Source organism: Macaca nemestrina, chromosome 10 (assembly GCF_043159975.1).
Source record: "Macaca nemestrina isolate mMacNem1 chromosome 10, mMacNem.hap1, whole genome shotgun sequence".
Lineage (NCBI taxonomy): Eukaryota > Metazoa > Chordata > Mammalia > Primates > Cercopithecidae > Macaca > Macaca nemestrina.
This window is the reverse complement of record NC_092134.1, coordinates 81,326,467-81,353,485: the sequence shown is the minus strand read 5'-3', so window position 1 is coordinate 81,353,485 and position 27,019 is coordinate 81,326,467. Positions and strand designations below refer to the sequence as shown.

General features: G+C 52.2%; 2 protein-coding genes and 1 long non-coding RNA gene across 6 annotated transcripts; all 3 read left to right on the top strand.

Moving 5' to 3' along the window:
* The first annotated feature begins 2,149 nt into the window (after positions 1–2,149).
* On the top strand, positions 2,150–9,876 carry LOC105474328 (autophagy related 101). 4 transcript variants are annotated; one of them, XM_011728905.3, is made up of 4 exons: positions 2,150–2,244; positions 2,527–2,659; positions 6,006–6,333; positions 9,179–9,876. In XM_011728905.3, exons 3-4 carry the CDS (start codon positions 6,082–6,084, stop codon positions 9,581–9,583), a joined length of 657 nt encoding a protein of 218 aa, XP_011727207.1. In that variant the 5' UTR covers positions 2,150–2,244; positions 2,527–2,659; positions 6,006–6,081; the 3' UTR covers positions 9,584–9,876. The 4 variants fall into 4 exon arrangements, with proteins under 4 accessions (XP_011727207.1, XP_011727205.1, XP_070927786.1 ...); XM_011728903.3 differs by having other exon boundaries at positions 2,150–2,415; XM_071071685.1 differs by having other exon boundaries at positions 2,158–2,415; positions 6,081–6,333.
* Positions 9,877–11,935: 2,059 nt separating this feature from the next.
* LOC139356758 (small integral membrane protein 41) lies at positions 11,936–16,511 on the top strand. The gene is made up of 2 exons (XM_071071686.1): positions 11,936–12,624; positions 15,310–16,511. Exon 1 carries the CDS (start codon positions 12,217–12,219, stop codon positions 12,502–12,504), a length of 288 nt encoding a protein of 95 aa, XP_070927787.1. The 5' UTR covers positions 11,936–12,216; the 3' UTR covers positions 12,505–12,624; positions 15,310–16,511.
* Positions 16,512–17,146: 635 nt separating this feature from the next.
* Positions 17,147–24,520, top strand: LOC139356557 (uncharacterized). Its single transcript, XR_011608561.1, has 3 exons — positions 17,147–17,230; positions 19,965–20,061; positions 24,256–24,520. It is a non-coding gene; the product is annotated as an uncharacterized lncRNA (long non-coding RNA).
* Positions 24,521–27,019: the final 2,499 nt, after the last annotated feature.

Sequence of the window (27,019 nt, the reverse complement as noted above, 5' to 3'; positions counted from 1 at the left end):
CCTGACCTCGTGATCCGCCCATCTCGGCCTCCCAAAGTGCTGGGATTACAGGCTTGAGCCACCGCACCCGGCCCCCAATCACTTTCTTTTTCTTTTTTCTTTTTCTTTTTTTTTTTGAGACGGAGTCTCGCTCTTTCGCCAGGCTGGAGTGCAGTGGTGTCATCTCTGCTCACTGCAACCTCTGCCTCCTCGGTTCAAGCGATTCTCCTGCCTCAGCCTCCAGAGTAGTGGGCATTACAGGTATGTGCCACCAAGCCTGGCTTTTTTTAATTTTAATTTTTATTTATAGTAGAGACGGGGTATCACCATGTTGGTTAGGCTGGTCTTGAACTCATGACCCCAAATGATCCACCCACCTCGGCCCCCCAAAGTGCTGGGATTACAAGCATGAGCCACCATGCCTGGCCCAATTTCTCATCTATATTGCAGGATTGATTAGTATCAGGTTTAAATTTATATGTACATATATATGGTATTTAAAATCATGACCTTTCCATTCCACCTAATAAATGTTATCTATTATCATTTTGGAAGATAAAAGCATGTGTTTGAAAAACGAGCTTTTTTTTTTTTTTTTTTGAGACAGGGTCTCGCTCAGTTGCCCAGGCTGGAATGCCATGGTGCAATCTCAGCTCATTGCAACCTCCACCTCCCAGGTTCAAGCAATTCTTCTGCCTCAGCCTCCCAAGTAGCTGGGATAACAGGTGCTTGCCACCACACCCGGCTAATTTTTTTTATATTTTTGGTAGAGATGAGATTTCACCATGTTGGCCAGGCTGGTCTCAAACTCCTGACCTCAAGTGATCCGTCAGCCTCGGCCTCCCAAAGTACAGGGATTACAGGCATAAACCACCACGCCCAACTTTTTTTTTTTTTGAGACAGGATCTTGTTTTGTCATTCAGCCTGCAGTGTAGCGGCATGATCATAGCTCACTGCAGCTTCAACCTCCTGGGCTCAAGTGATCCTCCACCTCAGCCTCTGAAGTAGCTGGGACTACAGGGGTATGCCAACATGCCCAGCTAATTTTTAAATTTTTATTTTAAAGATGGGAGTCTCACTATGTTGACAGGGCTGGTCTTGAACTCCCGGCCTCAGGTGATGCTCCGTCCTCAGCCTCCCAAAGTGTTGGGATCACAGGCGTGAGGCACCCCAGTGGCCAGAAAACAAGCATGGTAAACACCAAGTAACATCTTAAGAGCGCCTGCTATTGGAGGTGGGTGCATTAACGGAGCTCTCGAACCCCTGTCTGCTCTGGGCTTACAATCTACATGGATAACCAAATGCGCTCCAGGAAGTTACACAGCACTAAAAATACATTTGCATTCATATTACACTTCACAGGTCACAAAAATCTTTCATATGACTTATCTCCTGTGATCCTCACAACAGCCCCCTGTTTATAGAGAGCATCAGAAAGGATGAGTGATGTTAAGGGTCACGCAGACAAGCAATGGCCGAATTACTAGCCTCCGAAGGACTGTCACCAGATTGGTCACCGTGGAGTACCAAGTAGTGCTGCTGCATAAAGGCAACACTGAGAGATGAAGCCCCTTTCTCCAGCATCTGTGTGGGTGGAGGGCCAGGGATCCTGTCTGTTACACACATTGAACAAACTCAAGTTTTGCCATCCACTGGGCGTCCTGCAGCACAGCGGTGTGGGCGCATCTCCAGGACCTCTCCCTACGGGGTATGCCCCTCATCTTGTGGGGATCGGTGCTCCTTCCAGGCCTCTCAGTCCGGACTGAGTTGGGCACCCTGTCTGCGTCCCCGGGCCGGGCTCGCAGCCAATGACTCCGCTCGGCCTAGGGAGGCGGCCGAGAGCCCATCGGGCTCCTCCTTCTCTCTAGTCTCTATGGCGGAAGTGAGTTGTCCCAGCCGAAACACCACAGCGTTCTCGGTGGTGGGTTGAATGGACTCGTCCACATAAGGGGGATCATCATCACCATCAAATCTTAAAATCCAAGACATAACCACGAAAAGAGCAGCCCCCAGATAGAGAGCAACACATAACTATTTGTGTGTGCTCCTGTGACTACGCGGATCATGTGGGCGGCTATATGCATGCGAGGACCCGGCTAGCCGGGTACGTGCCCCCTCCGGGGCCACGGGATCCGGTGAGCCTCCCGGCGCGCGGGGGGCGGTGCAGCTTCCGGTCCCGGCTCGGCCTCCGACCCAGGTGGTCTGGAGCCTGCCGGGAGAGTGTTGGCATCTCAGAGGCTGGTTGCGGACGGGGGTTGGGGGAGGTGGGAGCTGTTTTAACCGTCTCCCCCCTCTCCTGTGCCGGCGTGGGCATCCCCTGGGGCGGCGGAACGGGGGCCCTCCTCCAGCTTCCGAGTCCAGCCAGCCTGGGCGCGGGGCGCCGCCCCCGAGACACCCGAGGAGTCCGCTCTTCCCTGATTACGTGGACGGTGGAGGTTTGCTCGTAGTGGCGGCCAGGGGTACGGGACCCGGGCGGGAATTCCTTCCTGCGTCCGTCCCGAGTCTCTTGATATGAAGCCAAGTAAGCTTTCTGGTTTTGCTTTTAGCCGGCCTCTTGTGGTTCAGCGCCGCGCGGAGGTTGACGCGTACCTGCGGAGGTCGCACCTGGGCGTGAGGAGGAGGAGGAGGAAGGGCATGAGCCGAGCTTGAGGAATCTGTGCTCCAAACTCTACACTCAAGGTGGGAATTGGCGCACTCTGTGCTCCGACCAGGCTTGAGAAGGCGGCTGTTAACCTCTGCAACTCGGGGGGACCAGAGGGACGAGACTTGCCAGACCCTACTCTGGTGGGCCCTGCTGCTCACTGCTCACTGTGTGGTACAGGGGACAACAAGGTTTTCACAGACCAAATGTGGCTGCTGTGGGAAGGAGAATGGGGTTGGTCAGGACTGACTTCTTGGAGGAGTGGATTCTAAAATAGCACGTAGAGTGAGGGAGGAGCCCAGGCTTGGGGCACAAGTGAGATGTATGGCTTGTATGAACGATTGAGGGGGACACAAGAGGGAGAAGTCGTGGAAGAAAGGGAGCCAGACCACAGCCAGGAGTCTCCAGATGGGAAGAAGACTGCTGGATGGAGTGGAACTGGAGGGCAAAACGAGCAAGAGAGCCCTTCTCATTCTTGATCCAAGCATGTAGAAGAAACTAATCTAGCAGCCCCTGGAAGGACCTGGAATTCCTGGGTTGGGATGAATTGAGCAGTTGTTTTGTGCAAAGTACTAGGAATTACCATTATAGTGATGAATGGAATATAGTCTCTGCCCTATAAGCAGAATATAGGAATTGTCTGCCTAGTGGTAGAAACAAAAACAAAACGTGATGGTACAGGTAGACGCGAGCTGATCGCCAGGTGAGAGGCAGAGCTGGCCTGATCTCTGCGCAGTCCGCAGACTGTTGCCCTGTATCCTGTGCTGAGCAACAGTTTAAAAGGGGGCAGACACAAACTGAAATATATTTTTTATTTTCACCGTCTGTCAACCAGATGAGTGAAATACACTTAGAAGAGAGCTGCCAGGATTCCATGCAGATAAGATGTGATGTGGAACAGGCATGATTTTGAGGACTGGGGACCTTCAGCCTGTAGAAAGGGTGAGGGGGTGGTGGAACAGCTGCCCCTAAATAAAAACTCACTTGTGGAAAAGAGGTGAGACTTTATGTGACTTTGGGTACCAAAACTAAAACTAAAAGTAGTTTGAAGCACTAAGAGACAGATTCTTTTTTTTGTTTGTTTGTTTTTATTTTTTGAGACGGAGTCTCGCTCTGTCGCCCAGGCTGGAGTGCAGTGGCGCGATCTCGGCTCACTGCAAGCTCCGCCTCCCGGGTTCACGCCATTCTCCTGCCTCAGCCTCCCGAGTAGCTGGGACTACAGGCGCCCACAACCGCGCCCGGCTAGTTTTTTGTATTTTTAGTAGAGACGGGGTTTCACCGTGGTCTCGATCTCCTGACCTTGTGATCCGCCCGCCTCGGCCTCCCAAAGTGCTGGGATTACAGGCGTGAGCCACCGCGCCCGGCCGAGACAGATTCTTCAGTAGAAAGAATAACTGGACTGGGTGCGGTAATCCCAGCACTTTGGGAGGCCGAGGCAGGTGGATATCTTGAGCTCAGGAGTTCGAGACCAGCCTGGGTAACATGGCGAAACCCTTTCTCTACCAAAAATACAAAAAATTAGCCAGGTGTGGTGGTGTGCACCTGTGTTCCCAGCTGCTGGAGAGGCTGGGATGGGAGCCTGGGAGGCGGAAGTTGCAATGAGCAGAGATTGTGCCACTGTACTCCAGCCTGGGTGATGGAGTGAGACCCCATCTCATGAATAAAATAAATAAATCAGAATAACTGAATAGAACTTCCTGAACATTGAGTGGTTGTTGTGAGAGCTAGTGAATTCCCTGTTAGGGGAAGTTTGCAAGCTGAATACTCTGAGTTATAAGGAACTTGAAGTTCCCTCTCCCTCTGGGCATGTATTTAGTTATTTACTATGTTCTGGTTCTCAAGTCTCTTGTCTCTCCTTCCCACTCTCTCTACCACTACTGTTGTATAGCCTTGCGTCATCTCTTGGCAATAACAATGTACTAATGAATACTTAGTGGATGTTTACTACTTGTCAGATACTGCTTTTAGTGTTTTATACATGCTAACTCATTCAGCCCTCAACCCTTTCAAGGTAGCCATTATTATCTCTTTTGTATATATGGCAGATAGGTGTTAAGTAACTTGCCCAAGATCATGAGCATGGAGCAAGTGGCAGACCTGGAGTTCCAGTCCATGTTGTATGACTTTCAAGTCATCGTTTTTAACCACTATTCTACTGTATTTTACATGTGTTACCTTAATTCTCACTGCTATTCCCGTTTACAGATAAGAAGTTCAGAGAGGTTGAGTGATTTGCTTAAAGTCACAGAACAAGATGTAGATGAGGTGAGATTCAAACCCAGGACTCTAGGGCATGAAAAACCCCCACACCTGATTATGCTGCCTCCTGTAACTACATCTACTGTAGTGGTCTTTAACTGACTTCCCTGCCCAGCCTTTGTGCCTTAAATCCACAAGTTTTTACCCTGGAGTCTGTGGATGTGGGTGTCCCTAGAAATAGGTGAGATTTGGTATGTGTGTGTGTGTCATGTTTTTAAAGCCCAGCCTTCATGGCTTCATTGACTTCTCTGAGTAGTTTGTGACCCCAATACAGTTTAGAGCCATTCTTTGCCCTTTAGCCAGAGGTACTTTTCTTTTTTTTTGAGTTTATTACTTTGTTATTTATTTATTTATTTATTTTTGAGACAGGGTCTCACTTTGTCACTCAGGCTGGAGCACAGTGGCATGATCTCAGCTCACTGCAGCCTCAGCCTCCCATGTTTAAGTTATCCTCCTGCCTCAGCCCCTCAAGTGGCTGGGACTACAGGCGCCTGCCACCAGGCCCAGCTAATTTTTTGTATTTTTGGTAGAGATGGGGTTTTATCATGTTGCCCAGGCTGGTCTTGAACTTTTGGCTCAAGTGATTTGCCTCAGCCTCCCAAATTGCTGGGATTAATGTGAGCCACCACGCCTGGCCCAGAGGTACTTTTCTGATGCACAGATTTGATCTTGGCACAGTGCGCTGCTCTTAGGACAGAGTTCAAATGCCTTAACCTGTTCATTCAAGGTCCGAGGAAATCAAACTCATCTTTCTGTACTTCTTACTCCCACCCTGCACTCTCTCCATGGTGATAATGTTTAGTTGCCTGCTTTTCATTCTGTCAGCCTGAGGGCAGGGGCCGTGCTTGCCTTTGATGTCTAGTACCTGACAAAGGTTGCACAGTGAGCATCTGCTGTAAACTACACTGAAGGTTGTAAAATGGAATCCCGGCCTGTCGTTTGGACTGGTAACTTTGAAGCTCTTGCGCTTTCTGATCCTGAGAGTTGATGATTCTCTGATAGTCTGTGCTGCCAAAATGCAGAGAAGGGCCAGTGGAGGCAGAGGCCGAGCTGAGCCTAGAAGGAAGTGAACAGATAACATGTGGACTATTCTTGTCAGCATTCTGACCTGGGCTCCTCTTGCAGGGTGGCCCTGGGGTAGGGTGAAGATCCCTTGTCTTTATCCTTGTTCCCCACCTTGGTGTGGGTTACTGGGTGCAGGATGAACTGTCGCTCGGAGGTGCTGGAGGTGTCGGTGGAGGGGCGACAGGTGGAGGAAGCCATGCTGGCTGTGCTGCACACGGTGCTCCTGCACCGCAGCACGGGCAAGTTCCACTACAAGAAGGAGGGCACCTACTCCATTGGCACCGTGGGCACCCAGGATGTTGACTGTGACTTCATCGACTTCACTTACGTGCGCGTCTCTTCTGAGGAACTGGATCGTGCCCTGCGCAAGGTTGTCGGGGAGTTCAAGGTAAGGGTGTGGCACAGCGGATGGCGGGGCCTAGGGTGCCCTCCACCCCAGCTTGCTGTTGAACCAGCCTCTTCTTCCTGAGTGTGTGAATCGGGTTCTTTCAGGTTCTGAGAAACAGGCGTGTTGAGAGCTCCTCTTCAGGGGAGGGCGTGTGTGCGCGCGCGAACGGTGGTGAGGGAGGGAGACACTCATAAATGTGCTTGGGGGAGAAGGAAGAACAGGAAGCTGAGAAGTGTTGGTGGCCAGGCCCCCTGGGGCCATCCTTGCTTCTGTGGTCTTGACCTTCTCTCTGGCTACAGCTTTCTCTGCTTCTGTTTCCACTTTTCCTTTCCCACATGAAACTCCCCCAGAGGGTGGCTTGCTTGGCTCAGGTGGCTGCCATCCACAGATCTGTTTTGGCGGTGTGGCATTGTGTGCCTGGGTGGAAGAAAGATGTGGAAGGGACATGGCTGGCTGCTGCTGTTGGTCACCTCAGGAGGTGGAAGTGGTAGTGTGGTTTCTCCTCTGGTCTTTGTTCAGAGTCACAGTGTTTGACCATTTCACTGAGTGGGTACTTTTAAATTTTAAAGTAGCGAAGATAATTTTTCTTTTTTCCTTTTTTTTTTTGAGACACAATCTCACTGTGTCACCCCAGTCTTGAACTCCTGGGCTTGAGCAGTCCTCCCACTGCAGCCTTCCAAGCAGCTGGGACCACAGGTGTACACCACTACCACCACACCCGGCTAATTTTCGACGATTTTTTTTTGCCAGGCCTGGTGGCTACACCTGTGGTCTCAGCACTTTGGGAGGCTAAGGTGGCCAGATTGCTTGAGCCCAGGAGCTCAAGACCAGCCCCGGAAACATGGCGAAACTCCGTCTCCACAAAAAATACAAAAATTAGTGGGACGTAGTGGCACATGCCTGTAGTCCCAGGTGCTTGAGCAGCTGACGCGGGAGGATTGCTTGAGCTTAGGAGTTCGAGACTGCAGTGAGCCATGATCACGCTACTGTACTCCAGCATGGGTGACAGAGCAAGACCCTGTCTCCAAAAAAAAAGAATTTTTTTTTGTAAAGATGGGGTGTCACTGTGTTTCCCAGGCTGATCTTGAACTCCAGGCTGGTCTTGAACTACTGGCATGAGCCTAAAGGCATCTGCTCTGGGGTTAGAACACAGGGGAGCTGTGTGTCTGACTTTCATTTCATAAGTACTTGCAGAGCCCTTCACTGTGTTGAGCACTGTGTGCTCGTTGCCGGGGATTGCCCAGTGTCAGGCGAAAGCTGTCCCTCATTGTCCCGCCAAACCCAGAAAGGGCAAGTTCATCAGCGGTTTCCCAGTCACCCTCAAGAGCAGCAGCAGCTCTCAGCTCTCTGTCCTCCAGGTGTCCGTAAGAGGCAGGTGGAGCAGAGTGGTGAAGAGCATAGGCTTTGGAGCCGCGCTCTACCACCCAGCAAGTGTGTGACCTTGGGCTAGTGGTTCCACTCAAAATTGGAATAGTAATCCTACCTGCCTCAAAGGGTGTGTGCACTGCAAGGACTGAATAAGTCAGATATGCCCAGTGTTTGGAACAGAACCTGGCACACAGTAAACATTAGAGATACTCATTCAAGGTTACTTGACCTTGGTTTGTCAATGAAGGAGAGCCTCTTCCCTGATGAGTGTGGTTCAGGATTTCAGGCATCCTTACCCTCTGGGTTGGCATTAACTCAGATGGAAAGGAGCTTCAGGGTCCTGGCTGCCCTAGGAAGAGGAGTATGGGACCACCCACACCCATGGGGTGGCAAGGGCAGAATCATTGGACTGGATGGTCCTGTTTGCTTCTCAGGGAAGAAGAGGGAGAAGCACCAGGTCTAGTCTGTCCTTCAACTTCCCTTCCCCATTCTGTTGCTTGGTTTCCCTCTTTTTGAGCAAGGATCACTGGGCTCTACAGTTCCCTCTTCCTGCGCTCATAAAAGAGACTGTGAACTGGGCGCAGTGGCTTGCAACTGTAATCCCAGCACTTTGGGAGGCTGAGGCAGGAGGATTGCTTAAGCCCAGGAGTTCGAGACCAGCCTGGATAATGTAACAATACCCCATCTCTAACAAAAGAAAAAAAAATTAAAAATTAGCCAAGTGTGCCTGTAGTATCAGCTACTCAGGAGGCTAACATGGGAGGATCGCTTGAGCCCAGGATTCCGAGGCTGCAGTGAGCCATGATTGCTCCACTGCCCTCCAGCCTGGGTGACAGAGTAAGACCCAGTCTCTTTAAAAAATATCGAAAGAATTATGTTTAATTGGCAGTGGAGAAGACAAATAGTTTACAGGGGAAGAGGGAGATGTTGATGAGGGGATTAGAACATTTTGAAGGATATGGGCTAAAGGGGTGGTGTGGAAGGAGAAGGCCCTTAATGCAATGTAAAGGTGAAAAGCAAGGATTTAGAAATCAGACAATCCAGATTCAAACCCTGGTCCAGCCATCCATAGGCATGTGACTTGCAAGTTACCTTACTTCTGTAAGCCTCATCGTGCCTTGGTGAAAGCTCATGGGGTTGTTGGGAGGAGCCAGTGGAATTGTGTATGTTAAGTTCCTGGCACAGAATATGTGCCTGCAGACCAGTAGTTATTCCTGTAATATCAGTTCTTCACCAAGCTGGAGGAATTGGGCTTGGAGACGGATTTTGTTGGTTTGCTTGAACTACATAATTTCAGGTTGGCAGTTTGCTGTGTCACTTCACCCAAATCGTTTACCCTCTCCCAGTCTTGTTTCCTTGCCATCCCTGGATGATTACTAGAGCTAAGAGAGCATAATTCCCTGGGGTGTGGGAAGCAGGCCCTCACAGGTGGGAACTCAGAGGCCTTGGCATGCTCATTCGTTCCCTTCTTCCCCAGGATGCGCTGCGCAACTCTGGTGGTGATGGGCTGGGGCAGATGTCCTTGGAGTTCTACCAGAAGAAGAAGTCTCGCTGGCCTTTCTCAGACGAGTGCATTCCATGGGAAGTGTGGACGGTCAAGGTACATGTGGTAGCCCTGGCCACGGAGCAGGAGCGGCAGATCTGCCGGGAGAAGGTGGGTGAGAAACTCTGCGAGAAGATCATCAACATCGTGGAGGTGATGAATCGGCATGAGTACTTGCCCAAGATGCCCACACAGTCGGAGGTGGATAACGTGTTTGACACAGGCTTGCGGGACGTGCAGCCCTACCTCTACAAGATCTCCTTCCAGATCACTGATGCCCTGGGCACCTCGGTCACCACCACTATGCGCAGGCTCATCAAAGACACCCTTGCCCTCTGAGCCTCGCCGGATCCCTGGGAGCTCCTTGATGGCTCCCAGACCTTGGCTTTTGGGGATTGTACTATTGGGCCTTTGGCTCTGCTGCCTGCTTGGGGTTGTTGGTGAGACTTGGAAGGGGCAGCCCCCGCTGGCTTCTTGGTTTTGTGGTTGCCAGCCTCTGGTCATCCTTTTAATCTTTGCTGACAGTTCAGTCCTGTCTGTACTGTCTCTCCATAGCCCTGGTGTGGTCCCCCTTCTTTCTCCACTGTACAGAAGAGCCACCACTGGGATGGGGAATAAAGTTGAGAACGTGAGTTTGGGCTGAGCCATCTCTCCCTTTTCTTGTTTCTGCCCTGATGTGTTAACACTTTCTGGCATTCCTCTGAGGACACAGGTGTGTGTGGAGGGCATTGCTCCAAGATGAGAGGGGTGGGTGGATGGGATTAAAGATGTATTAAAATGGACAGATTTTGCACTTGACTGGCTATTCACACAAAGCAGGTGTTACCCAGATGTGGCCATAGCCAATCCCATGAATGAAGGTGCATGGTAGGGTGAGGGTCTGTTGCTTTTGGATGTGACTGAGCTGCTCCTCCCTTTCCCCCCCACCAATCGACTCCCTATTTCAACACTTCCAAACTCACTTTCCTCTTTTTTTTTTTTTTTGTAAACTTTTGTTTTGCAGATTATTTTATCACCCAGGTATTAAGCCTAGTACCCATTAGTTATTTTTCTGATCCTCTCCCTCTTCTCACCCTCCAGAAAGCCCCAGTGTGCGTTGTTCCCCTCTGTGTGTCCATGTGTTCTCGTCATGTAGCTCCCACTTACAAGTGAGAACATGTAACATGTGCGAACATGTTGGTTTTCTGTTCCCGTGTTATCTCCACCTTTTCTAAGGAAGCTATGACATCCCTGGCCTTTATGTTGTCTGGTCTTGCTTCACCGTGGCCCCAGAGAGTACCTTCTCTGTCTTCATAGAGCACACAGATCCCCATGTGCACCAGAAAGGTCATTTGATGTGGGTCATGTCTGGAGACAGATTGGCCAGCTTGAGACAGTCTGGTATCTGGTGACACTTCTTCCAGCTTGGGCTGGTCATTGCCTCCATCACTCACATTCATTTCTACACCCGCATACTCAAGCCCCCATTGTGTGCTATGCTCTCATCGATACAGTCCATGCTTTACAATGCTTTTTGGCTGCTTCTGGGCCAGTTCTAACCAGACTAAATGAGGTGTGTGTAGGGAGGGATGCTAAGGGAGAAATGGGGTGGGAGTGGGGTATCTCGTCCATGGTCCTGGAGCAGTGTAGGTAGTCAGGATGACCAGGAAGTGTTTGCACTTGGAATGCGCTTTTCCCATTCCAAGTTACCCTTGGCCATGTGATGTTTCTACTCTTGATCTCTGGGTCATCAGAGAGTTGGAGGACTCAGGAGGGGGGTTTATAGTTGAAGAAGGCCAATTTCTAGCAAGTCCTTGATAGCATATGACACCCCACTTGGCCTGCTGCAGTCTGGGGACTCTTCTTGTTTTTCTACCAGACGACCATCAGCTAATCTAATCCCTTCTGAGGGGACTGGTACAGGTGTTGGCTGGCAGTGACTTTATTTTTTAAAAGAGGACTCAAGGCTTGCTACAGAATTTGCAACAGAATTGTACAAGAATTGCTACAGGTCCAGCTACAGACCTGGCAGGAGGGTCTTGCTTCTCTGTCCGCTTTTCCAGTCTCTCTGCTTTTCTGCAGCTGAACTCTGCTTCACTCTCCCACCCTGGCTTGGCTGTGGGACACCTAGCTGGCAATGGGCCACCTTGGTAGACAGGACAGTAATATTCCCCTCCCTTATGGCATTGCGATTTTCTGAAGTGGGGGACTGATTGATCCGGAGTCAGGACTGGAGTCCTGGTGGATCAAATCTGTGCTCTCCCATTGGTCTGTAAATGTGACTCTCCTTGGCCTATGGGGCCTGAGAAAAGGAGTGGAGGTGGGCCTTGAATTCCCCATGCTCTGCTCTGCTCTGCTGTACCTGAATGTCCCCCTGCTGTGGAGTGTGCAGGAGGCGTTGGCCTGCTTGTCCAGCTCCAGGAGGCTTCTGAAGGGGATGATGGACGAGGAAGGGTGGGACTCACTCTTATGGCTGCCCATGTGCCTCCTGGCTCAGCAGCCACCTGGGCCCCCAAGCACCATAGAACTTTGGTCTCGGGACAAAAAACTCAAGAATGGGGACAATCACCTTTGTCTTGTGTCCTGCTTAGAGGGGCAGCACCCCAGCCTGCAGCTGGGATGGGGTCTGAGGATCTTCTCAGGGCTCTGCCTAGGTGTACCTCTTGGCCCACTTTGCGAAGGGGAGGGACTCTTGGGGACATGGCTTCTGGTTTTGGCTGACTGGACTCGCATGGGGGTGCCTGTGGGCCTTGGGGATGAAAAGAAATACGATGGGCCCAGAGTCTGGGCCTGTGGAGAAAGGGCCGTAGCCACAACGGCTGGAGCTCTTTGTCTAGGAAGTGCCTGAGCGCTCTGTGCAAGGGGTAGGGGCGTAGGACGCCTGGGGTCCGCCCCTTGGTTCCCTCCCCCCGACGCAGCCTCCGGCCCGCCCGCCAGTCTGGGCTCCCGCACATCTGGCGATCCCGCCACATCTGGGCAGCCGGCGCTGGAGCATGAACGGCTCTCAGGCGGGCGCGGCGGCTCAGGCCGCCTGGCTGAGCTCCTGCTGTAACCAGTCGGGGTCGCCGCCAGAGCCCCCCGAGGGGCCGCTCGCGGTGCAGGCGGCGGTGCTCGGCGTGCTGTCCCTGCTGGTGCTTTGCGGGGTCCTGTTCCTGGGCGGCGGCCTCCTCCTCCGCGCCCAGGGCCTGACAGCGCTGCTGGCCCGCGAGCAGCGCGCGTCCCGCGAGCCCGAGCCCGGCAGTGCCAGCGGAGAGGACGGCGACGACGACGACGACTCCTAGGCGCCCAGCTGCGCTCGGAGGTCGCGGCCTCCAGGCGGCCCCTGACTCCCAGCGGTCCGGAGCATGCCCGACGGCTGCTGCGGTCGCAATCCCTTACCCGAAGGGGCGCGCCTCGCACAGGTGAGAGGGAAGGTAGCGGGAGTGTGGGCGCGAGGGTCCGGGGGGCTACAGTAGCTTCCTTACTGAGGAGGCTTCTTGGGGCGCAGCAAGGCACCTGTCTGGGGAATGGGCTCTTCAGCGACTCCGGTTCCCACCTCTGTAAGTCCACGGCCGGCCGGTGGGGCTGCAGCCACCCAGGTGTGCGGAATCAGGAGGAGGCCGCCCCGCCCGGGATTGTGTCTCCTGCAGCTCCGGCCCCCTCCTCCCATCTTAAATGTTCCAGCATTAAGCTTTTTTTCTAGGAACAGAGGCTGCTGTGTAACTGTGGGGTGGTTGTGGAGGCAGGAGGATGACAGAGGAGGGAGTCTAGAGGCCACAGTGTGCTTTGGGGGCTTCTTCCTTAGCCCCCACCCTCAACCCCACGGTCTGCATCTGCCCCGGCCCCTATAGGTCCTAGGCCCAACTCTGCGGGCCCCAGCACTGCCCACTCCACGGGGCTGAGGAGATAGGCAGACAGCACCAGCCTTTGGCCTCAGCTGCCTGAAACCTTTTCCCTGGAAGGGGGCTTGTGGGAGATTCCTTTTCTGGCCTCCCTCTTGAGACAGGGAGAGGAGTGTGGTCATGTTTGAGGGCAGAGCCAGGGGCCTGGGTGGCCCTGGGGAATGGGGAGGTGTGTGGAAGGCCCTTCTCTGGACCCTGCTCAGGTCGTGGGGGCGGGGGTGAGGGGGTGAGGGGTGGGGGAGTAGATGTAGCCCAGACAAAGAGCTTTGTGTGGTGTGTGTTGCGGGGTGTGGATGGCAGGGTTCCTGACAGCTGGGGGGCCTCAGAAGCGCTGCTCCAGGAAGTAGGGCTGAGGACTCCCAGCTGTGGGGGCTCTGTCTGGGTGTCTCGCTCTGTCTTTCCAAGGACAGGAGCCATCTGGAGGGAAGGGCCTGGGTGGCCTGAGGACAAGGTAACTACAGGCGAAAGCCACCTGGGACAGCCACAGGGACTGGAGAGGCCTTCTCTGTTCCTTCCCTCTGTTCAGCTTTGCACCTAGGAGCCCCTGGGGGTTTCTGTGGGTGGAAGTGTTTGTTTGTCAGGGGTGACTTTGGCCTCTCTTGCCCCCTCCCCGATTCTGGAGCCCCTGCCCTGCTTATCTGGGGTAGGGCAGGGTCCCAGTTTCTATCCGAGAAAGGAGTCAGGCTGGGTGCCTGTGAGGGGCAGGGGGAGGATGCGGGCAGGTGCAGCTAAGCAGCTGCGAAGCTGACGACGACGTGTGATCCCTGCCCAGCAGCCCAGGATTTGGCGCTAATCCTGGGCAGCGGCGCCACACTGGCCTTGCTGAGCCAGGGACTTCTCACCTCAGGGTCCCCTCCTATCCCCTACCCTGCCCCCTAGGAGGGAGGGTTGTCCAGCGCCCTGAGGGGTGTGTGTGGTGTGTCTGTTACTGCACCTGGCACAAGCAGGGGGTTGGGCCCAGGGGACATTCCCCCCCTCCCTTTGCTGGGGGAGAGGGTGGGAACTTCCTCTCTTGATTATACCCGGTTTCACCCAGCTGCCTTGCCTGTCACCCTCTGGCCCCACACTCCTCTCCTTTCCCAGCTGGGAGAGAGGGTCTCCAGATCACTGGGAATCCCTTCCTTTTATACGTGGGGAAGCTCAGAGAACAGTAAGTGACATGCTCACATTAATGACAGAGCTGGAAGCAGACCCTGGCCCTGATTCCAAGTTCAAGCCCCATTCTGGCTCTTGGGGGCCCCTCTTGCTCTGTCCTCTTCCCTTCCCTGCTTTCTCATCACTCTTGAGATGCTGGTGCAAAACACGGCCTCTCTTCATACATTTGCGAATCAGGGATGGACCCCCAAACCCCTGTGTCACTGCCCCCTTCCCATCCCGCTTCCCTGGGGCCCTGCCTACCTTCTTGCTGTGGGGAGCAGTCTTCCAGATGCCGGCAGCAGCTCCTCAGCCAGCTGGGCTCAGCTTTCCTGGCCTGAACCTGAGGGGGGATGGGCTTAGAGGGTCAGCTGGAATAAACATCCGTGGAAAAAAAATCCCAGCGGTCAGAGCTGAGGGATCAGGGCCGAAGGCTGATGACCTTCCGTTTGGCCTTTGGGCTCAAGTTCCCGTGGTATGAGGGTGTAGAGTGATTTGGTGTTAGGAAGGGCTGTGCCCCCAGCATCATCGTGTCTGCTCACACCCAAGACAGGGCTGGGGCAGGGGTGTAGAGGTGGGGGCAAAGGCTTTCTTCATCCAACTTCCTCCTGTTGCTGTTTCTGAGCCTAGTGCTTGGAGGGCAGGGTGTGGGGTGTGCCTGGGACCTCAGTGTTCCTACGGGAAAGGACTGAGATGTTTGCCGTGGAACTCTGACCCTGGTCAAGGCTGTCAGGCTGAGTGGGCAGGAAAGAATGTGGAAAATTGGGAAGTGGGTGCTGCTGTTACCCCATCAGACTCCAGCTGGGAGTGAGAGGTGGGGGATGGGTGCAGGTCTGAGTGCCAGGGAGAGAAGCCAGGCACCTGGACTCCTAGCCAGCTCACTTAGCCTGCACTGTCCATAGGGGAAGGGCTGGAGCGGCTGATGGGTTCAGATCTTGCCCTAACCTTCCTCCAGCCCCTGAGATTTTCCCTAAGCTGGGAAAGGCTGTGAGGTTTATGGAGTCCATTCCTCAGTCTCCACATAGTGCAGCTCCCTCTCCAACAAAGACACGGGGGTGGCTCTCTCTACAGATTCCTGAGCCCCGCATCATCTGCCAACCAGAGAGCTCTCCTGCTGCCGCTCTGGGGGTCCCCTGCCACCTTCAGCCCATTCTTGCTGCAGATGAAAGACTGGGAGATACCTGGCTTATGGTGAGACCTCAACCTGGGATCCTTGCACCCAGCCACTGCCTCTGAACTGCTCCACTGGACCTCCGGAAGTGCTCAGTGTGGGCCTGGACTTGGGAGACTTGCACTCCCAGCCCACTTGGGACCTGCTGCATGTCCTGGGCACTGAAGTGGTCACACATCCTGGACGCCTGGTGCAGCAGGTGCTGGCTGTGCCCCCTGCCTTCTGGCCTCTGAGGACATGAGTGCAGCACTTGTCCTGTCAGGTGTGAGGCAGCAATGGTCTGACAGTGACCGGTCCCTGCTGCAAGTCAGTGCCTCCCATTTGCAGGCCTGCAGTGCCCCCACAATCCAGGAATGCTGCATCACTTTCTGTGGCCTGTTATTAAATATGCTGGTAATGCAAGCTTCAGGTCTACAGTCTATGTCTCCAGCCCTTGACTCTAGGAATTAATGGTTTGTTCCCCAACTCTCCTCCAGTTTTACCTGTTTCTAGCAGATATAGCAACCCCAGCCCCTGTCCCCTGGCCTCTCCTCAGTGGTGGCTTTTCCCCTTGCACCCTCAGATCCACATCTTCCCAGGGTGGGTGTGAAGTGGGGCAGAAAGCCACCCTCACGCCAGCACTCGGCTGCCGCCCTGTGGCCAGTGTGGGCAAGAGCACCGCTTCATTCAACCAGTCACTGTTGGGGTCTGTCTCATCAGAGTCCAGCCTGAGCCTTGGCTTTGAGATGAGAGTGGGTTTCGTGAGCATGTGCATGGAATTCTAGATTGCAAAACCTTCCTAAACCTCAGTCTTTTTGTTTATAAAATGTAGGTGACAATATCATAGGTTTGTCATTGATCAAATTGGTAACATGCTTATTTATTGAAAAAAGTCTTTCTGCCTAGTAATCATCCTGTGGCATAATTATTTTCCCTGAACCTGACCATCCCTAGAGAGGAGAGAAGAGAAGAGGAGAAAAGAGAAGAGAAGAGGAGAGGAGAGAAGAGGTATAGAACCAACCCTCTATTCCTGGGAACACTCATTTTATTCTCTTTTCCATGAGTATTTACTGAGTGACTGCTCCGTGCCAGGCATACTCTGGGACGTGGGGATGAGGAAATAAACAAGACAGGGCTGGGTGCGATGGCTCACACCTGTAATCCCAACACTGTGGGAGGCCGAGGCGGGTGGATCATGAGGTCAGGAGTTTGAGACCAGCCTGACCAACATGGTGAAACCCCATCTCTACTAAGAATACAAAAATTAGTTGGGTGTGGTGGTGCGTGCCTATAATGGGGAGAATTGCTTGAATCCAGGAGGCAGAGGTTGCAGTGAGCTGAGATCCTGCCACTGAACTCCAGCCTGGGTAACAGAGCAAGACTCCATCTCAAAACAACAACAAAAAAACCCACACACACACACAAAAAAAACAAGACAGAAACCCTGCCCCTGAAGAGCTCACAGTCCAGTAAAGAGTGGTGCTTACAAAACTGAAGTTAAAATAGACAATGAAAAGAGCCCAGAGTGACAGAGCCGAGAGCAGAGAGTGAGAGCTCTGCTGGGATGAGCAAAGCACAACTCACAGAGGAGGTGGCATCACCACTGGGCATTCGCCTGGGCAAGAAGGGGGCAAGAGCATTTCAGGCAGAGATTTGGAGGTGTGAAGCAGCAAGCTTCAGAAGCAGGGGGGCTGGGGCAGGGTGGGTGAGGGAGGTGTGACCAGGGTGGTGGGTAGGGCCAGCCTGGGCAGGAGTTGGAGCTTACCCCAGGAGCAGTGAGGTGTCTGGAGGGTTTCATGCGGGAAGTGACATGTTAAGATCTGGATCTTAAAGAACTTGGCGGTAAGTTTGTGGTGGCTAGAAGTAGAAAGGAGGCAAGGAGGCTGTTGTCAAAACCCAGAAAAAAATGATGATAGTCGCCTGGACCAGAGGTAAGAAGAGGGACAGGCCTGGGACACCAGCTGTGGTCACTGGTTGGATGTGAGGGATGAGGGAGAGAGAGGAGGGGAGGACGATGTTCTGGTTTCTAGCTTGAATACTGTGTGTGCGATGGTGCCACCCACTGAGAGGATGTGTTATCAGTTAGAACTTTTTTGGTCTGAATTTATAGAAAACCCAAACTATATTTGGTTCAGGCAGAAGGGAGTATATTGGCCCATGTAACTGAAAAGTCTAGGGGTGGTTCTGGACGCAGGCCCAGCATGATTCAGGGCTCCATGGTGGGAGCAGGCCTCAGTTTCCCCTCTTCCTATAGCTCTGCTTGCCTGTGTCGGCTTCTGGCAGTAGAGCCTGGTGGTTGAAAGCAAGGACTCTGGAGTCACGTGGTCTGGATTTGAATTCTGGCACCGTAGTTATTAGCTGCATGGCCTGACAAGGCCCTGAACCTCTCTGTGGCTCAATTCCCTCCTCTTTAGGTTGGGAAAAAATAGGGCCTAGCTGGTGCCATGTTTTGTTAGGATAAAGTGAGATCCACACATGTAGGGTGCTTGGCACATACCTGACACCAAGAAAATGCACTGCGAGTGTTGATGGTGTGTGTTCCCGGCCTCCACGTGAGGCAGGGCGTTGGCTTGAAGCCTCTCAGGTTCAAACCTATCAGGAAAAACGGAGGTCTTCTCCCATGTCACTTGGGCCAAACCCCGGGGTTTGCTGCTGTTGGGCCTGTTTGTGCTAACCCTGAAACAGTACTACGCTGAAAGTATGGAATGTTCTAGACTTTGGTAACATGCTGTACTTGGGTTGGGGTAGAGGTGGAGGGAACACCACAGACTGCAGGGTCCAAAGCAGAGCGGGCTGTCTGTGCACCAAATCTGGGCCTGTTCCATCCTGGGGTGAACAGATGCTGGGTGGCCATGAGATAACTCATGTCCGCTGCCGATGGGGCCATGGGCAGACGGGCAGCAGACGAACTCAGCTGTGGCTCCTTGAGTTGGAGGGGAGCTGTCAGGTGGACAATGAGTGTATAGGACTGGAATTCAGCAGAGAGTTCTGAGCCCTGATGCTGCTGGAGGTGGAAAGTGAAGCTGCAGGAATGCATCAGAATGAGGCGAGGAGGCAGGGGATGGAAGATGCAGCCCTAGTGGACCACCACATAAAGGCAGGGGCAGACAAGGAGTGCTCAGGGATAAGGGAGGGAGCTCGAGGAGTGGACTCTCTTGGCAGTTGAGGAAGAGAGGATTTCGGAAACTGAGGGGTTGGACAGGGGCCTCCGTACCCTGAGCAGTTCTGGGGTGCTGGGAGGGGACCTGAAGCCTGGAACCTTGGAAGGAAGAAGTGGGGAAGCCTTCCGCCCAGCTGAGCTGCTCCCGGCACTACCCCTCAGGCTCTGAAAAACGCTCCACACAGAGGAAGATGGTGGTGCAGTTGCCTCTGGTCTGCAAGCCCACTGCAGGGTGAGGAACAGACTTACTAGAATATACTCCTTCATGCTGTGTGAATGCTTTCCCAGGCACTTGTCTCACCTAGGCATAATAAGACAATAAAAAAATAAAACAAACACACAAAAAGGATCTTCATCCTGCTCCACAGCTGCCAGGCTGCCCTTCCCAGCCGCAGCTGACTTCCTTGAGGCTTCTGTGAGTCCTGCCAAGAGGCCAAGGCTGCAGCCGCATGCCCACACCCACCACTCCTCTGGGTGTTCACCTGCCCCGGCTCAGAGCTGTGGCCCCTCTGAGATCCCTCCTTGAGAGGCTGTGCTTTATGGCCACGCCTTCTACTCTTTCAACCTGCTCACTCCCACATTGTCACTCTGGTCCCTTGACCTCTTTTACCTCTGCTTCCTCCCTGACCCTCAGCCCCTTCCCAGCTGCCCCACTTCCAGTGTAGATTGCCTGGTGCATTACCTCAGTCACTCTCTTGCCCATGTCCTAACTTCACTCCATCCACAGAACCGTCCCGGTGAAACCTCATCCCTGGATGACTGCAACTCTCTATCCTTTGGACTTTTACCCAGGCTGCTGGGTGCCCCCAAAGAGTATCACACCCTTGAGCAGACTGATGGCACTGAGAATGGTCACTGGGTCCCGCTGCCTGGCCCTCGCTGCAGCCAGCTGTCTCCCCTGCTGCATGACTGCAAGCCTTCCCCGCTCTTTCAAACCTGACCCTCCCACCTCCCAACTCTGCTCAGATGCCCTCTCCTCCTCCTACTTCCCACGGAAAATAAGTGGGCAGAGGAGGGCTGGGCCTCCGCCTCTGCAGCCCCTCCACCCCGGTGCTGAGCCGCCCTGCTTCCTCCTCAACTCAATTCTTCAGTTGCTCCTCTGTTGGCTGTCGCGTCCAAGCACACTCCGGTTTCTGCCACCTTAAAATAGCGCTCTTTGCACCCACTGCCGCCTCCGGTTACTATCCTATGTCTCACTTGTCTTTACAGCCAAACTTCTCCAAAGAGTTACCCACGCTTGCCGTCCCCACTTCCTTGCCTCCTGTTTATGTCTCCATCCTCTTCATCCTGGCCTCCACCCCAGCTAAGCTGACGGCCAGGTCTTCAGATCCCCTGGGTGGTTGCTCCAGAGGCTGCTCTCCCGGCCACGTCTGCTGTGGCTGGCCCCTTCTCGCAGCTCTCCTCCTCCTGTGGCAGTTCCCGAAGAAGATCGGTGCCATCAACAGGAGAGGATGAGACTGTGGGCTCCAGAAGAACACTGCTGGGGCTTCCCCCTGGGTCTGCCACTTGCTGTGTGAGTTAAATCCTCTTCATCCTTAGGAAAATGAGATAGTGATCATACCCACTTGGCAACACTCAAACAAGATGAAGGGCAGCTTAGTGTCTGGACACTGGGGCTCTGGAGCGCCTGCCAGGTTGAATCCAGGCTCCCTCAGTTCCTAGGCCTGCCCTTGGGGCATCTACCCTCTCTCCTTGAGAGTCTTGTACCAAGGTTTCCTCTTTCCTCTCTCAAAACCAAGTTCCTCCAGGCTGTCTCCTAGATCTTCCCCTGGGCTCCCTGCCCTTCCCCTGCATGGAAATTGCCACCTCTCTGCCCATGGCTCTGAAATCAGCAGCCCCAGCCTAACCTGGCCCCTGAAGGCCACGTTAATCTTGCCACCCATTCTACAGATATTTTTGAGCAGCTACTGTCCCAGGCACTGGAGACCGTGTTGTACACGGGAGAGAGAGCTCACGTACTTGCTGGTGGGAAGGGCCCTTCCGTGCACCTGTGAGCAAATGCATGAGGTGCCTGCAGAGAGTGACTGTGCTGCAATGGAAAGACAGCAGGGTGACGGGGTGGAGACCTGTGGGGGACTTTCATGAAGGTGGCCAGGGAAAGCCTCTCCAAGGAGGTGACACTTGAGCTGAGACCTGACCCGTGAGGTGACTCCAGCCAGGGAAGATCTGGGGCACAGTGTTCCTGCCAGAGGGGCGGGAAGTTACCGGGGTGGGAATGAGCCTGGTGTGTCTGAGGGGACACCAAGAGGCTAGTGCGGACAGAGAAGGACTGTGGAAGGTGCCAGAGCACACCCACAGCCAGGTTCTTCCCTCGGGAGCCATCTCCCTGGCAGGTTCTGCATCTTAGAGGATGGTTTCTCCACCCCAGCAGCTGTCCCTGATTCCCCTCCACAGCCAGTGCGTCACCAAATATGGTCCCTTCTGCCTGATGGAAAGCTTCGTTTCATGTCCCCGGCCGCCACCTCGCCTTGCACCTGGTCCCTGTGTCCCTTGGGGCTTCTCAGCCCACCCATCCTCCACACTGTTGTCAGAGTCGTGTTTAGCAGAGGAGCGTTCTGTCTGGCCACACTATCCGATCCCTGTTTCACACTCTCTCAATGTGGTGTCCACTGCTCATAGGATGGCGTCTTCTTGTGGCCCCTAAACTGCTGCCCTCTTGAGTCACTGCTCCTGCATCTCTCACTACTGTCCCTCACATGCTCCACCATCTCTAGTCTTCTGGGCCATTGAGGATGCTGTGCCCACCCTTCTGCCAGGCACCGAGTCTTCAGTGGCCGTGGAAGAGTGCTAGGCTCCAACCATTCACCCCTCATCCAGCCGCCACTGCTTGTAAAGCTTGTACTGCGTGCCAGGCACTGCTCTAGGCACCAAGGGAACGAAACTGGTGGAATTCCCTGCCCCTGTGCTGCCTGCTTTCTTGTGAGGTGAGACAGATGATAAACCACACAATTTAAAAATAGAGCCTGTCAGATGGTGTATTAACTCCTGGGGCTGCCATAACAAATACCACAAATTGGATGGCTTGAAACAGCAGACATTTATTCTCTGATAGTTCTGGAGGCCAGAAGTAGGAAATCCAGGTGCTGGCAGGGCCATGCTCCCTCTGAAACCTGTAGGGGGGTCGGGTATGGTGGCTTACACCTGTAATCCCAGCACTTTGGTAGGTTGAGGTAGGAGGATCACTTGAGTCCAGGAGTTGAAGACCAACCTGGGCAACATAGTGAGACCCCCTCCCCCATCTCTACAAAAACATTAAAAAATTAGCCGGGCATGGTGGTGCATGCCAGCTACTCTGGAGGCTGAGACAAGAGACTCACTTGAGCCTGGAAGGTTGAAGCTGCAGTGAGCCATAATTGTGCCATGCACTCCAACCTGGGCAACAGAGCAAGACCCCTGCCTTCAAAAAAATCAACAAACAAACAAACAAAAACCTGCAGGAGAATCCTTCCTTGCCTCCGCCTCGCTTCCTGTGGTGACCACTGGTGGTGGCCGGAAATATCTGGCGTCCCTTGGCTTGCAGCTGCACAGCCCAGCTCTGTCCCATCATATGGTGTTCTTCCCATGTCTCTGTCTCCAAATTTCTTATGAAGACACCAGTCCTCTTGGATTTGGGGGCCCACCCCAGTCCAGTATGACCTCATCTTAATTTAACTAATTACATCTGCAATGATCCTACTTCCAGATAAGGTCACATCCTGAAGTGCTCAGGGTTAGGACGTTAGCACATCTTTTTGCGGGGGGACACAGTTCAACCTATGGAACAAAGCAAAGCAGGGACGGTGCATGGAGAGAGCAGGGGAAAGGCTGGAATTTTAAACGGAATTATCAGGGAAAGTGTCGCCAAGAAAGTGTTTGTTTGTTTATGTATTTATTTATTTATTTTTGAGACAGAGTCTTGCTCTGTTGCCCAGGCTGGAGTGTGGTGGCATGATCTTGGCTCACGACAACCTCCACCTCCCGGGTTCAAGTGATTCTCCTGCCTCAGCCTCCTGAGTAGCTGGGATTACAGGTGTGTGACCACCACACCTGGCTAATTTTTTATATTTCTTGTAGAGACGGGGTTTCACCATGTTGGTCAGGCTGAGTCAGGCTGGTCTCAAACTCCTGAACTCAAGTGACCTGCCCGCCTTGGCCTCCCAAAGTGTTGGGATTACAGGCATGAGCCACTGCATCCGGCCAAGAAAGTGTTATTTGCGCGAAGACCTGAATGAGAGTGGGCAATAGGGAGAGTGGGGAGGGGCAGGGTGGAAGCACTCCAGGTCATGGAACAAGTGCTGAGACCCAGAGAAAGAAGCATGCCTGCTGTGGTCGGGGAACCCCGGGGAAGTCCAGGGAGCTGCAGTGAGTGAGCAAGGGAGCACCGATGAGAACACAGAGAGGCTGCAGGTGAAGTGGGTCTTCCATGGAGAGCCAGAAAATGGACTTGTCTTGCACATTTTCTTAGGAAGCCACTCAGAAAGAGTGTGCTCTACCCAAACCAGAGCATCAACCTGAAAGGATGGAGGCCTCTTCATGCTCTGGGAGAGAGGAAAGACCGGGCAGCCTGTCTCTTGAGTTCTCAGTTGTTGTTGGAAATCCACAGATGGCCGCAAATGCTTGTTGGCTGGAAATCCATAGATGGCCAGTGTGTGGGGCAGCTTCTTCTTGAATACAGGTCCCATGCCTGGCTCCCATCCTCACCATCCTCCCAATACACACAGAACCTCACTGGACGCCCAAGATGTACTTTAGTGAAGGATCAAGTAAGGGTTCCAAACCCACAAAGGTGATGAAGCTTAGCCACCTCTCTCCTTTCTTGTTTTTATTTTTGTTATTTTGTTCTTATTAAAACAGGGTATTACTCTTTCACCAGGCTGGAGTGCAGTGGCGCAATCACAGCTCATTCTAATCTCAAACTCCTGGGCTCAAGTGATCCTCCTATTTCAGCCTCCCCAGTAGCTGGGACTACAGATGTGCGCTGCCACATCTGGCTATCTCCTTTCCACCATATAGAGTTCCCTGATGTTTTTGCTCCACGGTTTCAGGTTTCAGGTGGCCATTCAGGGAGCTGTCCTCAGCCTGAGCCTCTGCCATTCACCCCTATGAGAGCTACTCTTTGTTGAAGTTGACAGTCTATGTGGTGAACTCTCCTCTTTTCTTGACTTTGAACCCATTCCTTGCAAAACAATCTGGCTCAAGGTGGCTGTGTCTCCTTCTTGGACTGGTTTGCATGATAAGAGCCACTATATTAACTGGGAACTTCCTTGCCCAAGCCATCTGCTCAAATGCCAACTCCGTTAGGATGGGGATTTCTGCTGTTTTGCACTGCACATGGAGGACCATGGAGAAATATGTTATGGAACAAGGGGCACTGCCCCTTAAATTTTTCCTTTGATCATAGAGTGGGGAGGAGGGGGGAACTGTAAATGTATGATAGCTCCTTAACTTTCTCAAACAAAAATGTATAAACTCCCAGAAATGTCCTAGAATCTAACGGAGGCACATTAGAGTTGGTCATATGATATGCTGCTGGCGTGAACAGAAGATTTAGGGAAGTGTTAACAGCAAGGTTTAAGGAGAACAGTTGGTAGACTTACAGATATTGTCAGGCTCATCTTTTGGATTTAGCAATAATGAAGTTTTGTGAGGAAATCAAATAATTCCAAAATGTTTTCAAGGCTGTCAATTCTTTAAATACCACTCTTCATGGATTTGCATTTTCTCCCAGTGTGCAGGCGGGATGGAGAGGGACATGGCCATGTAACTGGTTGAAAATTTGAACGGCATGCTCTTGTACCTGCGAGGGCGTTCCAGAGGCTATGAGCACATTGGGAGCAGACTCAACCACTTCAAATGCACAGGTGGCTGGTGAATGGAAGCTTTGCTGCCCGCTGGTTCCCAATTTTGAATGTATCTTTTTGTTTAAAATGTCTTTGTTACAAACTAAATGTTACAAGAATTGTAGGGGAAATGAATTAAAAGTAGAAACAATATTTCATCCTTTGTCATTTTAGAGAAATGATGAATATTTCAAAACCATTTGTCAGAAAGCAGGGAGTTATGTCCCACTTCTCCTCCCCGAGAGACCAAGGTGGTGTTTCTTTCAGTGGGTTCCCAGGTCCCCTAGCACCAAGGGACTTTTGTGGGTGTTACTTGAAAAAAGGGTGGCTAATAACTTGAGGAGTTTGTATTAAGCAAAGATAAACAGGCTTCTTTATTGTAGTTCTTTAAAGAGTAGCGGGATGAATCTAAAACAGGGAGAGAGGATTTCAAAGCAGATTTGGCCAAATCTTTTACCTCCTTCTTTTTTTTTTTTTTTTTTTTGAGACGGAGTCTGGCTCTGTTGCCCAGGCTGGAGTGCAGTGGCCGGATCTCAGCTCACTGCAAGCCCCGCCTCCCGGGTTCACACCATTCTCCTGCCTCAGCCTCCCGAGTAGCTGGGAGTACAGGCGCCCGCCACCTCGCCCGGCTAATTTTTTTTGTATTTTAGTAGAGACGGGGTTTCACCGTGTTAGCCAGGATGGTCTCGATCTCCTGAACTCGTGATTCGCCCGTCTCGGCCTCCCAAAGTGCTGGGATTACAGGCTTGAGCCACCGCGCCCGGCCACCTCCTTCTTTTTTTTAAAGGAGCATCTCATGGGACCACCATTCCAACAGACATGCTTTGGGAAACATTCTAAAACCTTCCCTTTGGAAGAGTACAAAAATTTTAGAAAACAAAAAACAAAACAAAACAAAACAAAAAAAACACACAAAACAAAACCATGCCACTTCAGATGCATTTCCTTTGCTTTGTCAGGACAACAGTCTAAAATTAATTTTATTTCCAAGGATCGTAATGCCATGTTACTAAACTTAAATTTAATTTTTTTTAGTAAAGTAGTTTTTTAAAAACTCTTTTAAAGAGTGATTTAGAGAATACACATTTTGGGCTGGGCATGGTGGCTCATGCCTGTAATCCCAACACTTTGGGATGTTGAGGCGGGCAGATCATGAGGTCAGAAGATCGAGACCATCCTGGCCAAAATGGTGAAACCCCGTCTCTACTAAAATACAAAAAAAAACCAAAAAAAGATTAGCCGGGCGTGGTGGAGCACACCTGTAGTCCCAGCTACTCGAGAGGTTAGGGCAGGAGACTCGCTTGAACCCAGGAGGCAGAGGTTGTAGTGAGCTGAGATCTCACCACTGCACTCCAGCCTGGTGACAGAGCAAGACCCCGTCTCAACAACAACAACAACAACAAGCAACAAACAAAAAACCCCACACAGTTTGGAACTACAACTTACATGAAACAAACCTCTACAGGGAGTGATGGCCAAGGATGTTCAATAATTTCACACAGGACGGAAATGTGGCCCCAGAATTTCATTTTTGCCACAACTATCTTACCCAAACTTTGTTGTAGTCTGTGGTTCCAGCAACTTGGCTGGTTTTCCTGCAGCATAGTTATCACAAGGAAGGCCTGTTCCTTGCAGGTGAACTATTTTGTTTGCTGATCTCTGTGGCAGCCCAGCAACCCTGTTGTCTAAAATGAACTGACCCAGAGGCCGGGGTCAGTAGCCTGGGCCATTGGCTGAGGTATGGGGATTCCGGGCCAAGCCCAGGGAGCCTAAAGGCCTGACTTGCTGTTTCTGCTGGGAAGTTGGCTGTATTGGCCAAGAGACTGGTAATGTTTTATTAAATTAATCAAGCTTGTCTTGGTATGTTTTTATCATGTTATACATTTGGAACTTTAGCTTCTGAGTTGTAATGCTGGCTTCTGTGGTTATGGCTGAAGATTGTCATGTTGGCTCTATTGCTGGACTAACATAATGGAAATGGACAGATTCTTTATTCAACTGGATTATCATTCAACAAAAGCAACCCTTTTGGAAAAATCTGGCTGGGTAGGGTGCGGTGGCTCACACCTGTAATCCTAGTACTTTGGGAGACTGAGGCAGGTGGATCACCTGAGGTCAGGAGTTCGAGAACAGCCTGGCCAACATGGTGAAACCCTGTCTCTATTAAAAATACAAGAATTAGCTGGGCATGGTGGTGGGCGCCTGTAATCCCAGCTACTCAGGAGGCTGAGGCACGAGAATTGCTTGAACTTGGAAGGCAGAAGTTGCAGTGAGCTGAGATTGCACCACTGCACTCCAGCCTGGGCAACAGAGCAAGACTCCATCTCCAAAAAAAAAAAAAAAAAAAAAAGAAAGAAAAATCTAACTTGAACAATTCCCACAAAGCTTTTTGAAAATTTTTTTTTTTTTTTTTTTTTTTTTTTTTTTTTTTTTTGAGACGGCGTCTTGCTCTGTCACCCAGGCTGGAGTGCAGTGGCACAATCTCAGTTCACTGAAACCTCTGCCTCCCAAGTTCAAATGATTCTCCTGCTTCAGCCTCCCGAGTAGCTAGGACTACAGGCGTGCACTGCCACGGCCAGCTAATTTTTTTGGTGTGTCTTTTTAGTAGAGACAGGGTTTCATCATGCTTGCCAGGCTGGTCTCGATCTCCTG

Coding starts and splice junctions, on each gene's coding strand:
- LOC105474328 (XM_011728905.3), top strand. CDS start 6,082: ATGAACTGTCGCTCGGAGGTGCTGGAGGTGTCGGTGGAGGGGCGACAG. Junction 6,334..9,178: donor AGGTTGTCGGGGAGTTCAAG/GTAAGGGTGTGG, acceptor CTTCTTCCCCAG/GATGCGCTGCGCAACTCTGG.
- LOC139356758 (XM_071071686.1), top strand. CDS start 12,217: ATGAACGGCTCTCAGGCGGGCGCGGCGGCTCAGGCCGCCTGGCTGAGC.